We start from the raw sequence: 15,853 nt of genomic DNA on the forward strand, positions 1-15,853 counted from the left end.
CTAAATCATATTTTTCACATAAATAATCAAAAAGTTTATTTATAATAAAAAAAATTACCATATAAAATAAATTTTAAAATTCACACATCAAGTGCGCCAGGACTGGTGGTATAACTATAAATCTCTTATTACGATTTAAATCAGTGAAGAACATCCACAATTCTGCAATAATGTCGTTCGTTAAATTTAACGAAGAGGCACAATTGAGCTAGATTAAGAAAATAGAGAAAGAGTTTTAGCGAACTTTTTAAAATACATGATGAGAATTATATAAATTTTAGCCTTTTTTTTTTATTCAAATTCACGCACTCAATATTTAAATACAAGACCTTCATAGGGAATTTTTGTGCTCGAATTATTGGGCTGTCGCCTTTTATCTTCCAGCAACTATGCACCTTTATTGAGATGTTCCCCACAAATATGGTGCACAAGATTTCTACTTTATATCCATGCTTTCTCTACCACAACTTGAACATCACAACTCCTATTATTAGGAAAAAATACAAGCAATTCCCTTGTGATATTGCAAATGAGCAAATGATCTCCTTTATGAAAAAATAAATAGTGATTTACTTTCCTGTATTCTTTAAAATATAACAATTTACCCCCTTATGATTTTTAAATGAAGCAATTTACCTCCATGTATAAAGAGGTAAATTGCTTCATTTTAAAAAATATAGGAGCGTAAATTGCTATTTATTTTCATAAAGGAATGATGTGCTCATTTTTAATATCACATAGGAGTAAATTGCTATTCACCCCCTATTATTAGATTATATAAATCAAGCACCACTACTACTACTACTTTTGTACAATCATATATAGATCTTGAGATTTGCTTATATTTTGCTGCTCTTTTTGGTCTTAAGGTTGTGTTTTTAGAGGGTATTTTGCTAAGTTTATTTAAAATATTGCATAAGTTCGTACATTTTATAAGATGTTATATCATATTTTGTAAATAAGTTATTGATGTTTTTAGATGGGTAAACATCACAGTGCTATGGTACATTTTTCTCGTTTTCAACTTTTCTAGCTTTAATTTTTTTTCTTAGTGTGTTGTTGGCTACCAACGGAGCAACCCTTAAAAAAGCACCAACAACCAGCATTTTAGGTGGAAGCTAGAGCAATTTTTCCACAAAAAATAAGAATCAATATGATATTTTTTAAAACTTAAGGGACTAATCTGAAAAAGCAATTCTGGCTAGACTTTTGTCAGAAAGTGGTCAGTAGGACTAATTTGAAATAAAATATGAAGTTTAGGGATGCTAAGATAAAAAAATAAAAATTAGAAATTTAAGTGATTTTAAACACAAACATAAGGGACTATGGTATTTATTCTTTTTAGATAAAATAAGATATTGATAAAGATAATTTTGTATTTAACATGAAAATAGTTAGATGAAGTTGTTCAAAAAAATTATGTTAGAAACTTCTTCTAAGAAAGGAGTCTGGAATAGGGTAGGGTCTCTTACCTATTGTTATAATTACTTATATTTTTAAATATTATAAATATTAAGTTATAATTTTTGTAAGCACCTATGAGTATTATATTATAGGCTAGGGTATAGGTAGGGCATGAAAAAATTGCTATCGGTATTTGTTGGGTTCGAATCCGGGTAGGGCAATACCCGTCCATTAACGGGCCTAACCAAGATGGACAGAAAATTTGTTCTTATAGAGGGATTGTCTCAGCCCTGTTCTTTCCCTGTCTTTCCTTCTTACCAGACAAAACAAGAGATGCACATCTCTCCATTCCCTCAAACTCCTGGCGAATGTACAATTTCGAATGGACTATAAGAAGATGGAAAAGTGAAGTTTCGGTTTTACAATCTCAAGTATGAAAACTTGCCTGCATGAAGATAGCAAAGATCAGTTATCAGTTTTATAGTCGGAAGCACCTAGAAACATCAAAATATATACCTCATATTCTTTCTGACTCGAAAGAGGAAGAGCCAAGGAAACATATATCATCATTTACAAAAACAGACGTGTCTGTGTTCACGCATTTTCGAATTCATTGGTTATGTATAGAGCAAAGACCTGGTAACAACAGCTCCGTGTAAGATTGTGGTCACAAGAGCATTCAAATGTCCAGCACTTTAAAGGAGTCGGCCACCACTTTGAGCTTGTTTCGGACTTTTCTCCACCGTCTTTCATTTGCTCCGACGATTAATGTGTAGTATCTTCCTGCAGAAAAGCAGAGATCGTTAAGGAGTGCTAATCCGAGTTACTTATGCAAAAGTATATGTACTGGGCTTGATATTTTACAAGTACATGTTTTAGTTTTGAGAAACTAAAAATTCCAAACATATTTGTATCTTACACATTTTGAAAGCACATTTGAGCTCATGGCAATTCATGTATTTGGTGTGAAGAAGAACATTTTCAGTCTCTTTCATTAAAATTTATATGTGGATATAATGACAATGACTCCCAATACTATGATGTCTTAAGAGACTGTAAAGTTGGAAATTTTACACTTCTTCAATGTATAATCATGTTATCTCGACCAAGATTAGTATCATATATATATGCGCTAGAAGATGTCATGATTTAACAATCTCTTGATTGTTTTCACTTTGCCCTCGTTCCCCTACCCATTCTCACTTGTGTTATTTATGACAAACTTTAATGTACATGCCCTTCTTGCAGGTATTAAAAATAAATAGAAGTGAAACATGGAAGATATGAAGCAGGAATTTTCACAATATCAAGAGACACAAGGATAATTCTAACTTAGTGTACAGATGAAGGAAAGCATTTGACAGAAGAACTCTAGCAGTCATTCTTGTTCATATAAGATTTTAACTTTGACTAAGAAATGCCTTCAATACTGATGCCATGGTACAGTTATCATACCGTTTCCGATTGCTATTGTTGCAAAAGCTGCTCGAGCAAAATTTGGGGACGTGAGTATGTATTCGAACGTCCAGTAGTTCCTGCCATCCATGTTTCTCTGCACCCAGAAGATTGACCCAGATAAATGACTTTATTCTTCCTATAACTACATTAGTAAAATAAGAACATAGGTGGTCATCATCGAAAAGTTTTACAAGCAACCAACAGAGTAACAGTAGCAAGAAACAGATGCAAGCCCAACAGAGGCAGAGCGAGAGAGAGAGAGATGAGACTTCAGATCATGGAGCCCAAATTACCTCTTGCATATCCAGTATCGTTGCTACTTGAGTTGGTGCTGAGTATACATTTGTTACAAGATTTGCCACAACCTTATAGCAATAAAGTAAAATCTTATTAGAGATTTTGATGGGATCCTTATCAAGATGAAAGAAAGAACAAAAGATGACTGTATTCACCTCTTCCATTGGTCCCATATCATGGATATCAGTTTTATCCGTTGGTATAAAACTTAATCTTACATTTTGAAGTTGTAAATATCTGTCTTTGAATGCCGAATCATGACCTCTGAAGTCAAAATCCTGTAATAGAAATTACAGAGTCGAGAAAGATTAGAAACATGCTATTTGCTATCAAACTCAGTTGCTAGTAGAACTTACTCTCCAGTCTGAGGGATAATAATATGAATAACCATCAACTTTGTCAACAAAAACTTGATAATTCTCTAGTTTTCCTGCATGGCCAAATAATAAAGTTAAGTTCACAAACTAGCAAGACATGAATAGCTTGAAGGATGACGCAAAAATGACTGCTATCTTTTGTCGTAGAAAGTAATGGAACTAAAGAGAATTAATTTGATTTAAGCTTGAAATAAAGAATGTAAAGTGAAACCATGTTGTAAATGAAAATATATACAACCAATTGAATGGTTGATAATATACAAGTTAAGTAGGTTACTGAGAACATTTGCCATGGAGATATTACAAACCAAGTACCAATACCTTCTGCGAGAAGGGGGCTTGCAGGTAATGAATTGGCAGTCAGGGCTCCTATCCCAAGTATAAGTTCCCTCCTTCTACAGTTCCCAGAAACTGTACAGTTAGCTGTTACAAAAATAAACAAACAATTATTCCGGATATGGAATTGCTAATTTGTCAATTTAGCGTTCTCTACAGTTGGTGCCAAGGAATTATAAAAATCCCTGATGTGCATGGGTTTTACAACAACAATAAAATAATAGCAGTAATAACAACAGCAGCAGCAGCATCATCATCATCATCATCATAATAATAATAATAATAATAATACAGGATGTGAAGCGCGGGATATGACACAACTGCACCTAGTGCACACTTTTTCACCAGAGCATAGTGCAGCAATCAAGACTACCCTTGCCGAAAATTATAAATATACTTCATTTACAACAAAAGATGTAGGTTCTCTATTCAGCACAAGTCCAGATACTTTTAAGATCTCATAACGTTAGCCAACTTAGGTATGAGAAGGTTTTCAGTTGGTGGAGACTCCACGCCCCTAAGGACCTTATTGTCTTATGGGTCAAACGCACGCTCTAAATCTTTAAACACTTCCAGAACTCCAGAGTCCAAAGCCTCAAACAAAGACAACAAAAATCCATCCTAGAATCATTTTTCATCAATTCTTACTCAAATAAAAGTCATAATTAAGAGTACCCAAACACAAGCTAGTCTAAAGCTTGCTGGCACTACGTAAAAACTGGAACAATTGAAACATTCGATGTAGAATATTATCAACTAAATTGCCTGTTTATCTCTTGCAGCCTCTAAGTCAGTAAGTTGCAGACACCAAGAAAGAAGTTTAGTAGCCCGTGAATTGGAAAGTAAGCCAACAAATGACTAATATTCCAGCACCTCAAATAAGATTTTCACTGGACTAATTTCTATTATTGACTCAAACAATTAAAAGCATCCATAACACCAAAGACATGTTTCAAGATCTCAGTAACGAAATTCGTCAGTTGTCACACAATTAACACACACACTGAGACACACAATTTCTTCAATTTTCACATGAAAATTAGTACTAAAATTGTCTCATCACAGTAACACATCGTCCACGAAACATAAATGCGTTAGGTAGTCCACACAAAACTATCATATCAGCTGGTGAAATTCAATCACCTTTCTAAAACAACCGAGAAAGCAACTACTAAAATCGAAATTGATCATAATACAGAGATAACCACGAATGAAGATCAATTCGTACTTTTATCTGAAGCGCTCCTCGAGCACTTAGTAACACCATGCGAAGAAACTGCACCGCACTCAGCTGAGCTCGTCCAACTGCGGACGAGTAACTGAGAGAATATCGAACCACTTCAAATTTCAGCAAATTGATATGCAAAAACACAAGATTTGGCATATGAATAATAATGGAGATGACCTTCTTTGTTAACGGTTCTGAAATGAAGGTGAGTGAGAGTGATGAAACTGCCATCTCTGCAGACTAACTGACAGCCCAAGCTTTGTTGATTTCTCTATCTTGCTATGGATATATACTGCACTTTATGACTGGCCACAAAGAGCTGTCATTTGTATAGATGTCTTTAAAATAAATGGAAGGGTAAATCTGTCAATTCATGGATTTTATTTTGTCCAGGTTTATACCTAATAAAATAATTATAATATAAGATAATTTCCATCCAACTCCTATGATATCTGTCATTTACAAACTCTTTTATTATTTAAAAAATTATAAATATTCTTAAAATTAATGATTGTCTAACAAATATCCTCTCGTGACAGCCCATTGTAAGGGGTATTTTTTAAACAACCGTCAATTCTAATGATATTTGTAATTTTTGGAATAACGATGGTTGTAAGAGAAAATTATTTTTTTCGTCCTTTAACTTTACCTCCTATTAGTATTAGCCATATAAGTATATTTTTTATTTATTTAGCCTTATAAGTTACAAAAATGATAACAAATTGTCCGAATTATGATTTTTTACATAATTTTCTGGTGTGATTTTGAAAATCAACAAAAAATTTCCAAGTGACAGGCGACAATTTGTTGAATTTTGGGCAATTTAGCCACGTGTAATGACCCATGGACATCAATGTTGATTAGGTATTATTTAAATGCCAAAATTCCAACAAAAAAAATTTAAAATTTAAAATTTTTATAATTTAAATTAAAAAATTAAATTTAAATTATTTTAGTAATTATATTATTTATTATATTTTAATATTAACTATATTTATAAATTTAATTAATATATATATTTTTTAATTTGCAGCAACAACGATTAGATCGCGGCCGCCGTTGTAGAGGAGAGTGACTGGGCGATCGCGGTCACACTCTGCGTGAATGTCGGAGGATTGGAGAGGAGGGGCGGAGATGGAGGGGGGGGACGGAGATGGAGTGGGGTGGGGTGGGGTGGGGAGAAGGTAATTTTTTTAAAAGAAATAATAATAATATGATTTTTATATATTATAAATATACATATAATATACTTTAAAATTTATTAATTTTGATCCTCTTCGAAATATGTCCAACATGTCTTCTAACTTGTATTCAAAACCACATAGAATTAAAATCCCCTAAAAGCTATCCAACTTAGTTGTCATGTCATCTTTTCAGCCAAAAATTAAAATTTCGATAATTAGAGGACTATTTTTCATCATTTATGTAACTTACAGGACTAAATAAATAAAATGCACACTTATAAAATTAAAATTAATAGGGGGTAAAATTAAAGGACAAAAAAATAATTTTTTCATAGTTGTAATTAAAGCAAACCTCAATAGAGCCCTTTTGTAATATATCTAAAAAATCGAATAGGGTCAGAGCCTTACCCATTAATTTTTTGGGGTGTTTTTTTTAATGGATTGCAAAAAGTTAAATCTTAAGTTTATCTCGAAAAATAAAATTTATAGAAGCAAATTAAGTATTTTTTGTTATGTATTTTCCATAATTTATTATAAGAATATGTTGTTGAATTAATTTATTAATAGCATTTCTTGAGTTTACGATTGATAAAATAAAAGTCCAATCATCATCGAAATTTGAATAATGATATTAACTTTGTCTAATTAATAAATCGTTATTAATTAATTATGATATCAGTACAAATTCAAAATAAAAATGAAATAAGTTTAGTATGAAAATATATTTAACTTTGCTTAAATTTCTTAACCATTTGAATTTCGTTCAACTTTGATTTAATAATTTTATATCATTCAAGTTACATTTTTAATCTATTTCAAATATTAGACTAACTTAAGTTTTGTTTGTATTGTTTTCACTTTCTAAACTATCTTATAGTAAAAAAAATAAAATAAAAAAATGAGATCAATTAAATTTTATTATTTGGGATGCAATTCACCACCATTAGAAATTAAGAATAGAGTTCAATACAAGTTTTTTTTTTTCTCTTCCTCCTCTCAACGATGAATAGGGTATTTATACTAATACAATATTATTTAGGTAGATAAGGTAAAGTACTACTTTATTCCTTGCCTATTCCTATTATATGACTAAAATTAATTGATCAAAGTCATTTCAGTAATTTACACATTAGAATCGATTTGGTAAGTTTAACATTTTCTTTTTTCTTTTGATTTCTTTCCATCTTTAATACCTTCCTTTTTTCATAATGTCGACTTTTTCTTTTATCTTTGATTCACTTCCTTCTTGGATACCTTCTTTTTTTGAATATGTCAACCTTTCATTTTTTTTATTTCTTTTCTCCATCACTATCAAACTAAGTCTTAATTAATCTTATTAAAAGATTAATTTAAAGTTGTTACTATGCAAGCAAAAATGATGATTTTTTTGGACAAATTTGATAAAAGTATTAATATGTAAAAAAATTAATAAAATATGTACTGTGATGATTAACAAAATTTAATAATGTTCAAATATTAAATAAATCTAGCCATTTAATTTACTAAAAACATACAAATTCAAGAACTTTAAGTTACCGAGTAAGTGAACACTTTATATAATACACAATACACTTGTCGGTTACTTGATTTATAATTTAAAAAAAATGATAAATTACATAACAAATATATCATATTTAGTCGGTGACTGATTTCGACCAACCTAATTTGAGTAACAAAATTCCTGGCTTTGTCGGGTATAAGATGAAGCTTGCAAAATTGGCACCCAGAACATATCTTCAGTAATTTTCCCACACTTAAAAGGGAATGTTTGTATTTATAGCAGCCAAAGACAACCGCTTTGTCACTATACAAACAATGATGTAATTCACAAAGTTGTGTATAACCAAATGTAAAGTTGGCGAGAGAACTTCTACTGTCTCATCAACGGCTGTGAGGTGAGCTTAAACAATCACAAAGAAGATAAAAAGAACACCAAAAAACAAGCCCGAAACAGTATGTAAAAAGTGCATATCATCATGAATTAACGCGCACCTGTCCAGAAGTTCTCGCTAGAATCTGGACTAGCAAGGAGGTTGAAGGGTTTGCCGATACTATCTTTCAAAATGGTGATCTGGCCTTCTTTCAGCAGTATATCTTCATCGAGGGCCTCTATTTTCTTTCTCAACGCGTTGATCTCAGAATTCAATAACATGTTCTTCTCCGTGTACTGCTTAACCTCATCCCACATAAGATCTCTCTCTTCGGATACCTTTGGTAGTATTCCCCTCACGATAGCCAATTCTTTCTTGCATTCTTGCAGGTCACCTTGAAGTTGATTAATAGTCTCATCCTTTTTCATCATCTGCTGACAATGAAAATATAAGTTGATGGCATACAACTGAGGCAAATAACTTTGAACTTTAACATTTAATTTGACAACATGTTGCTTAATACAAAGAGCACAGCCATCAGACTTGAAAAACAGAAAATATTGACAAACTTCTCGGTCCTCACTTTGTTCTGCTTTTCATCATAAGGGCACTGAGTTTTGTTCAGTCCATGGATTTTGATGAGGAAAGGGAATAGGTGTAGAAAGAGACAAACAACAACAGAATCACAAGTCTGATTGTCCAAGGAAAAGAACAGGAACAAAGGAGATGATGAATTTGTGGCGGCATAGAGTGCAAAATAGGTTTTCCCCATTCACACTTTTAATCAAGCTTTATTGGCCATAAATCAAACAATTCCACAAGCATTTTCTTTTCCTTTCCTAACCAAAATCCTTATACCAAACAGAGCATAAATCAAGATGTGCTTAAGTGTCAACCGATGTTTTTACAGCACCCTTTTCCACCCCACTCCTACTGTAGCAATGAAAGCTTGGTACAAATCTCTGGTACACCAGTATTTCTATTTAGCTTACTTTATGAACATACTACTTAATTGTGTGGTGCTAATACAATGCTGATCCAAGTGAATGCTCAGTCTTTATACACAACACAAAGAAAAACTCACTTCAACTTATTGTACAATTTTTCATGCAAAAAAGATTACCAATATGGGAACTCAAGTCCCGGCTTGGACAGTTTGTATCTTCACAAAATCATCTTCCTCTCAGTGCTAAGCTAATTAATCAAAATTCACTGAATTTGCTGATATTAATAAAAAAGTGAATGACATTGTTATTTACCATTGACTTATTCCTGACTTATTGCAGGTCAAACAATTTTTTCCTATTAACTTACCCTTATAACGGTAAAGATATACGTCCTCATATGCATTAACACATGAAGGTATATGGCAATAATTCGATCATAAAAATATTATTTAACCAACAACAAATCCGTAATAAGTCAATTAAGGGTAAATATAGATTTTTTACCCTTACAACAGTAAAGATATAACTCCTCACATACATTAACACATGAAGGCGTATGGCGATAATCCGATCATAAAGATATTTATTTAACCAGCAATAAATCAATAATAAGTCAATCGGGAGTAAATATAGATTTTCTACCCTTATAACTTCAAAGCTTTACCTCCTCACATGCATTAACACATGAAGGCGTATGGTGATTATCATAAAGATATTTATTTAACCAGTAATAAATCAGTAATAAGTCAATCGGGAGTAAATATAGATTTTTTACCCTTATAACAGTAAAGATTTACCTCCTCACATGCATTAACACATGAAGACGTATGACAAATTTGCATCCGAGTCCAATTATCTTGCTCCATAAATTAGTTTCCTAGTGAATCTTTTCATAAATTATTCTCATGGTTCCAAGGTTTGAAGTGACTTAGATAACATTAGTTAATCTTTAAAACATATTTCACAATTGAGGTATGAGTTTAATTTCGAATCTGACTGAAGATTATAAAAAACAATAGAATACTCAGAATTTGACTAAGTATTATTAAATTCTACCCTTTTATCTATTATAAGTTTGAGTATTATGATTAAAAAAAAATTATATTAATTAAGAAAAGAGAACATCCTAAAAGGTTGTTAATGAAAATAGAAGTAAAATATTAACAAGTAATTCTATAGATTCTTTTACCATATTTCACTTTTCAACTTGTGCTGATGCTTCCTTTCATTTGTTATCTGAGCTCATTTTGGCGAGGGAACTAGTGTACGTTTTGCAAGTGGAAACAAATGTATGCAACTATTGATGTCTGCTTTAAATAAAAAAAAATTGCATGGCAAGTTGCTGAAGAAGAAGAAATTGGTCTTGCTTACCTGAAGTTCAAGTTCTTTCATCTTGTGGTTTATGCAAGACAAGTTATCAAGAGCATTTTGCACTTCACATTTTAGAACATCGTTGCCCCTTACAGCTGCAGCAACCTCTGCTTGCAGCTGCTCGATCTCTAAATCCTTGGAATAAAGTTTCTCACGCAACAAACTGGTCAGTAGGGTTTCTGCTTTCAACTCTGATCTGATTATGTCCTGACAAGTAAACCAAATAGCATTTGCGGAAAGAAGTTGGAACAGTATAGAATAGAGAGAACCTCATTCAAAATGTATATAAAACAAATAAACATCAAACTAGTCTACCTCTGATTTCTGCTCTCTCCATTTGTGTGATTCACCATCTGATCTAGGTGCTTGAGGATCCATGCCAACTGAGTAGAAATTCTCCTGCAGCAATGCAGATTTTTCCTGGAGGACACTGGACACAGTTTGGATACTGATTAACAAGTTTTCAGCTGCACGTTCTAGACCTTGGAGCTTCACTTCGCATTCAACTAGAACTTGACCATCTAAACATGTAGCAGAAGCTGGCCCCTTCTTCAGTGGGTAACCACCAATAGCTTTGACATATTCAAGTAACTTCCTTCCAAGTTGGCTGCTGTCCATAAGCAATGGAAGCATTTGATTTTGCAAGCAGCTAATACGATTCTGTAGTTCTCGATCCAACTTAAAAGTTGAAGATGTACCCTCTTTCCCATTGCTTTTCAGACGATTGAGTAGATCAATGTTCTCATGCCTAAGTGAATCAACTTCAGCTCTATATGATTCCACCTCCTTCCTCAGTGAATGCTCCACACCGGTCAGTCTCATATGTTCAACTTGCAGCTTTGCAAATCCAAAATCAAAATTCTCTTGAGAAATTTTCTTTCCAAGTTCCTCACAAAGTCCTCGCAGTCCATCGATTGTCTTCTCTTGATCATTACTGGTTCTTTGCAGTCTACTGATAGCTTGGTGCATATCCTTGCACTCCCTAACCCTCTCTTCATAGTTCCTCTGGATGCAATTTCGGTCTTCTTCTGCTGATCTACTTTTGTCTTGTATTTCAGATAGAGTTTTCTGCAAAGATTGATTCTCTTCCTGAGTTTCCTTAACTTGAATAGATAAATCCGCAATTTGTTTCTCCATGTTTGTAGTTTTAGTTCTAGTGTCCTTTTCCCTTTCACTAGAAGAAGAGACTTCTCTTTGGAGGCAGACATTCTGCTCTGCTAGTTCCCTTACCCTCTCCCGAAGCCTATGTTCCTCTGCCTGGTATTTCTCAAGCTTGCGGGACCACTCAGTTGATCTCCTATCCAATTCCTTTTCAAGAGCTAGCTGCATTTCATTCTTTTCCTTCTCGAGTCTCCGGCACTGGGCATCAAGTTCTACTCTTTCATGTTTAAGTTTCTCCCTAATCCAGGCTTTTTCAGCAATCCTATCCTCTAGGACTGCTGAAACCTCTAGAGCCATGTTTAACTTCTCCTCTGTTAAGCTTCTAATTGTTTGTATCAGTGCTGACACACTAAGTCCTCGAAACTGAATAAAATTTCCCCTTTCAAGCTCTTCTGAGAGAAGTGCAGCCCGGTCCTCAGCTTCCTTAAATTTTTTAAGCAGTTCTAAATCAGCATCCATTACAGCGCTAAAATTTTCTCTAACACCTTCTTTATCACCAGCGGAAGACTCCATTTCCAAGAATTCTGAAATTGTTTCCTGATGAGACCCATCAGTAGTGTCAGTGTGCCAATCTGTTGTACAATTTCTCGGAGATATTTCATCAGTATATGCATTTGAACTCCTATTCGAGGCTCTTCCATACACGGCTTCTACGGTGATTGGGCTATCAGGGTCAAAATCTTTTGACCTAATTTTAGGCAAAAATTGAGACTGGGAGAGTCTCTCAACCACATGTTTTGCCAGTTTTCGTGGAGATTCATTGCAATATCCATTTTCCCCCTGATCTTTGGATGAAAGCTGAAGATGTGACGATTCAGTTTCTCTGAAGGATTGAGATTTTGGTTTCTGTTCCCTAGCATCATGTGAAGCCGGTCCACTAAATCGAAATCTTGGTGGCCGCTTGACCACAGTATTTCCATTTTCGAATTGATTTCTCATGGAGAAATTGGCTTCTGATTCACACCTTTCCATCTGCTGTTCTCCATCAATGTAACGATCCAAAACTTTATTTGAGACATTACTAGAGCAATAAGAAGGGATCTCTGATAAATCAGAGTGTGCCCTGGAAACAATACAATCAAATTTCTCCACTTTCCCTGCATTCTTCACCATAGCTGCATCAGTACATTTTGTCCTGTTTTGCCTCTCAGGAGTCAGAGTACGAGAACTGAAAGAGAATTGCAAGACAAAGAAAAACATATGTTACTACAAGTTCATAACATGGAGAGAATAAAATATAATACAAGATGTCTAACATCAAAGCTATAAAGGAAAGAGACTGCCTACCGGGAAGAGTGGTGTCTTGATTGCTTGTTTGAATAGTAACTTGTACTACACGGGGAACCAGTTTGATCGCTATTCCTTAGCCCTTTTCCATTGTCATAAAGAGACCCAGATGAGAATGAGAGACTCCTTCTTAGACAAGGAGCAGCAACACACACCTGATCTTCAGAACCATGTTTGTTTTTCGTAGACTTCTCCAATCTTTCTGTTGGTTTTTCCCAGTAAACTTGCTTATCCATCGATGGTAGGGAGAGTTGATTACTGTTAGTGCTGTTAGAAGAATGTGATTTGAAAAAGAAGAGCTTCTTCATCACTACGACTTCAACTCCAATTATTGATACTACTCATAGATACACAATGGACCTGTCCATAATTAACCAAAGAAAGAAACGGAAGAGAATTATGGAGTAGCATAAGTAAGCTTGCAACTATGAAAAATTAAATGCGAATAAAACAAGTTAATACATAATGTTCTCGCCTGATCCCAATAAAGCATCTTCCTCTCCTAAGCATGTCACTTACAGTATAGATAATTTAAAAAGATCCAACAAACAGGACATAAACTCGAGAAAGATTTCTAACCAGGAAATTATGCTAATCAACCCTAGAATATAAGCAAGAGTGTGAAAGTATCTTAAAGTTTCCCAGCAATATATACAGTTTAGAAAAGGGTAGTGCATAATTAAAAGAAATGTGCAGCATAGAATTTAACTATATCATATCTTCCTGGTAAACTGAGTAACAGCCAATTACCCAGGGACAACCAAACATATGCAAGAGTGCTCTTGAGAACATCAATTCTAATGTATAAAAGTGCACTTCATCGCAGGCTGCAATGTCAAAAGAAAATAAAGTGCCCTGACACCAATCTTTTTAGTATAACTTTTTAACTAAAAAATGAAATAATAAGCAACATGAGAACACAATAGAAAATAAGACTCCAACTAGCAAGAAAAGATAAATTAATTAATGAAAAAAAAGAAAAGGAAGAAAGAAATTCTATCGGATTAAACAAAGAGAACCTTGGACTCACATCCTCTGATATCCGTACAAGAAAGAGTATTATAAAGACTATATATCACAAAGATGTACTTATATCAGTTATTTTTATGTTTCTTATATATTGTAGGTTTCAGCAAAGTTCAGTAATGATTTCAGCCACCACCTTTACTGTTAGCAAGGAATCATGGTGCTCCCATGCACTAAAAAAGAGGGTCAATCAATGTGTTTCAGAACCATGATTAGAGAAAACATTAGTGGCAGATGCAGTCATTAGCCCCCAGCTGATTCTTTAGCCTTAAAGACCAATCTACCCTCGATTCACCTACTCAACTGCCTTTACAGAAAAATTACTCAAGTAACAATAATCATAAACAAAAGCATCCGACTCCAGAACCAACAACGAGATTACTTTTTGCTCCAATCCAAAGCAGTAAACTATATCTGCTAAACGGAGTAGACAAGCCAAGCACAACTTAGGAACTGAACTATAAATTAAAACCCCATTTCAGATCCATACTTTGTTTAACTACAGTACTCACCCTTCTTGGAATCTTAGGAAAAAAGAAAAGGAGTAAATAAAAAAGAAAAAGAAATATTTTTGTTTCTTGAAATTAAAACCCCATTTCAGATTCAATACATTGTTTAACTACAATACTCACCCTTCTTGGAATCTTAGGAAAAAGAAAAAGAGTAAAGAAAAGAAGAAAAAGAAGAAGAAATACTTTTGTTTCTTGAATCAGTCGAGCCCTGCAACAAAATCATTCTTTCCCTTATTGAATTCAATTTAAAACGAAAAAAAAAAAGAGTAAAAAATAAAAGACCCACAAATTGCTTTATACCCTGTCCCCTTTGTGCCATACCTTCAAGCAATAAAATGTGACCGTTAGAGAAACTTACTATTCCCTTCTTTTCAACTCAAACCCAAAAACGTTCAAATTTCACAGAATAAATAGCAATTATTCCTAAGATTCACAATAGGAACTCCCTAGTAGCATATTTAACTCCGAAGATTTTCAAAAATTGAAACACCCAGAAGCAGAAACGGAGATGAAAAAACGTATGCTTATGAAACTCCAGGAAACCCCCTCAGATACAATCCACCACGCCATTAATACCGAAAACAAAAACGTCATTAAAATCATACAAGTATCACAGTATACATTCAATTCGCACATATATATATATGCAGAGAGAGAGAGGGGGGGGGGGGGGTGGGGGGGGGGGGGGGGGGGGGGAGGGAGAGAATTTACTTCAACGGAGGGCTGAGAAATTGAAGAGATGGCAGCGAAAGCTGAATCTGAATAAAAAAGGAAGAAATATTTCGACAGTAAGAGCGGAATGATATCAAACACTTGGTCGCAGGCGCTACTGTGCTGAGTCTTGAGTTGAATGATATGATAAAATTGCTGGACTAAATCGAAAATTAAAGCGACACAGAGGGATAATTTGGTCAATCGACGGAAGTTTAAAATTTCGATGCCGCGTAAGGCGGAGCGTCTTTCCTCTTTTTGGAGTGAGGGCCCATACAAAACTTTTTCACAAGCATTTAAAATAAAAAACCCAAAATCCTATCATCAATATTGCTTCTAGAAACACAACCCTTTAAAACCCAGTCGGAGCCGCCAACCAACCTCGCACAAACAGGTTTCCCCCGAGCAGAAAGCAAATGCTGAGATCAAAAGGAACCAAGAAAGTTAGACAGAAAAGGAAGCTTGAAACGATAACGGGGGAGAATACGCAGCGTATGTTCGGTTATTATTTGCTAGAATACTTTCGGACGGAATTTCAGCTGGCTGAAAAATTAAAATCGGGCCTTGAAGTGGGCTTAATTGTGGATAATCTTAATTGGGCCTCTAAGTGGGCTTGATAACCTCAATTGAGCCTTTAGCTGGCCTGTTAAGAATAAAAAAAGAATATTGTTACAAAATTAAAT

The 15,853-nt window shown here is 34.1% G+C and overlaps 2 protein-coding genes across 7 annotated transcripts; both read right to left on the reverse strand.

Annotated features, from left to right (window-relative positions):
- Positions 1,597–5,411, reverse strand: LOC105171923 (photosynthetic NDH subunit of lumenal location 1, chloroplastic). Of its 3 annotated transcripts, none has more exons than XR_848619.2 (9): positions 5,278–5,411; positions 5,101–5,191; positions 3,858–3,959; positions 3,516–3,589; positions 3,315–3,437; positions 3,156–3,227; positions 2,860–2,956; positions 1,921–2,187; positions 1,597–1,849 (listed from the first exon to the last, which is right to left on the reverse strand). XR_848619.2 is itself a non-coding variant. In XM_011093184.2 (9 exons), exons 1-8 carry the CDS (start codon positions 5,329–5,331, stop codon positions 2,084–2,086), a joined length of 717 nt encoding a protein of 238 aa, XP_011091486.1. In that variant the 5' UTR covers positions 5,332–5,411; the 3' UTR covers positions 1,597–1,849; positions 2,041–2,083. The 3 variants fall into 3 exon arrangements, 2 of the variants coding, with proteins under 2 accessions (XP_011091486.1, XP_011091485.1); XM_011093184.2 differs by having other exon boundaries at positions 2,041–2,187; XM_011093183.2 differs by lacking the exon at positions 1,597–1,849 and having other exon boundaries at positions 1,904–2,187.
- On the reverse strand, positions 8,018–15,641 carry LOC105171925 (uveal autoantigen with coiled-coil domains and ankyrin repeats). 4 transcript variants are annotated; one of them, XM_011093185.2, is made up of 5 exons: positions 15,171–15,641; positions 12,922–13,281; positions 10,789–12,802; positions 10,474–10,680; positions 8,018–8,586 (listed from the first exon to the last, which is right to left on the reverse strand). In XM_011093185.2, exons 2-5 carry the CDS (start codon positions 13,227–13,229, stop codon positions 8,266–8,268), a joined length of 2,850 nt encoding a protein of 949 aa, XP_011091487.1. In that variant the 5' UTR covers positions 13,230–13,281; positions 15,171–15,641; the 3' UTR covers positions 8,018–8,265. The 4 variants fall into 4 exon arrangements, with proteins under 4 accessions (XP_011091487.1, XP_020553151.1, XP_011091489.1 ...); XM_020697492.1 differs by lacking the exon at positions 15,171–15,641 and adding an exon at positions 13,941–13,995; XM_011093187.2 differs by lacking the exon at positions 15,171–15,641 and adding an exon at positions 13,672–13,885.

Source organism: Sesamum indicum, linkage group LG10, assembly GCF_000512975.1.
Source record: "Sesamum indicum cultivar Zhongzhi No. 13 linkage group LG10, S_indicum_v1.0, whole genome shotgun sequence".
In the NCBI taxonomy this organism is placed as follows: Eukaryota; Viridiplantae; Streptophyta; class Magnoliopsida; order Lamiales; family Pedaliaceae; genus Sesamum; species Sesamum indicum.

Coding starts and splice junctions, on each gene's coding strand:
- LOC105171923 (XM_011093184.2), bottom strand. CDS start 5,331: ATGGCAGTTTCATCACTCTCACTCACCTTCATTTCAGAACCGTTAACA. Junction 5,192..5,277: donor CAGAACCGTTAACAAAGAAG/GTCATCTCCATT, acceptor ATATTCTCTCAG/TTACTCGTCCGCAGTTGGAC. Junction 2,188..2,859: donor AACAATAGCAATCGGAAACG/GTATGATAACTG, acceptor GCTTTTCTGCAG/GAAGATACTACACATTAATC.
- LOC105171925 (XM_011093185.2), bottom strand. CDS start 13,229: ATGAAGAAGCTCTTCTTTTTCAAATCACATTCTTCTAACAGCACTAAC. Junction 10,681..10,788: donor GGAGAGAGCAGAAATCAGAG/GTAGACTAGTTT, acceptor TTTACTTGTCAG/GACATAATCAGATCAGAGTT. Junction 8,587..10,473: donor TGAAAGAACTTGAACTTCAG/GTAAGCAAGACC, acceptor CATTGTCAGCAG/ATGATGAAAAAGGATGAGAC.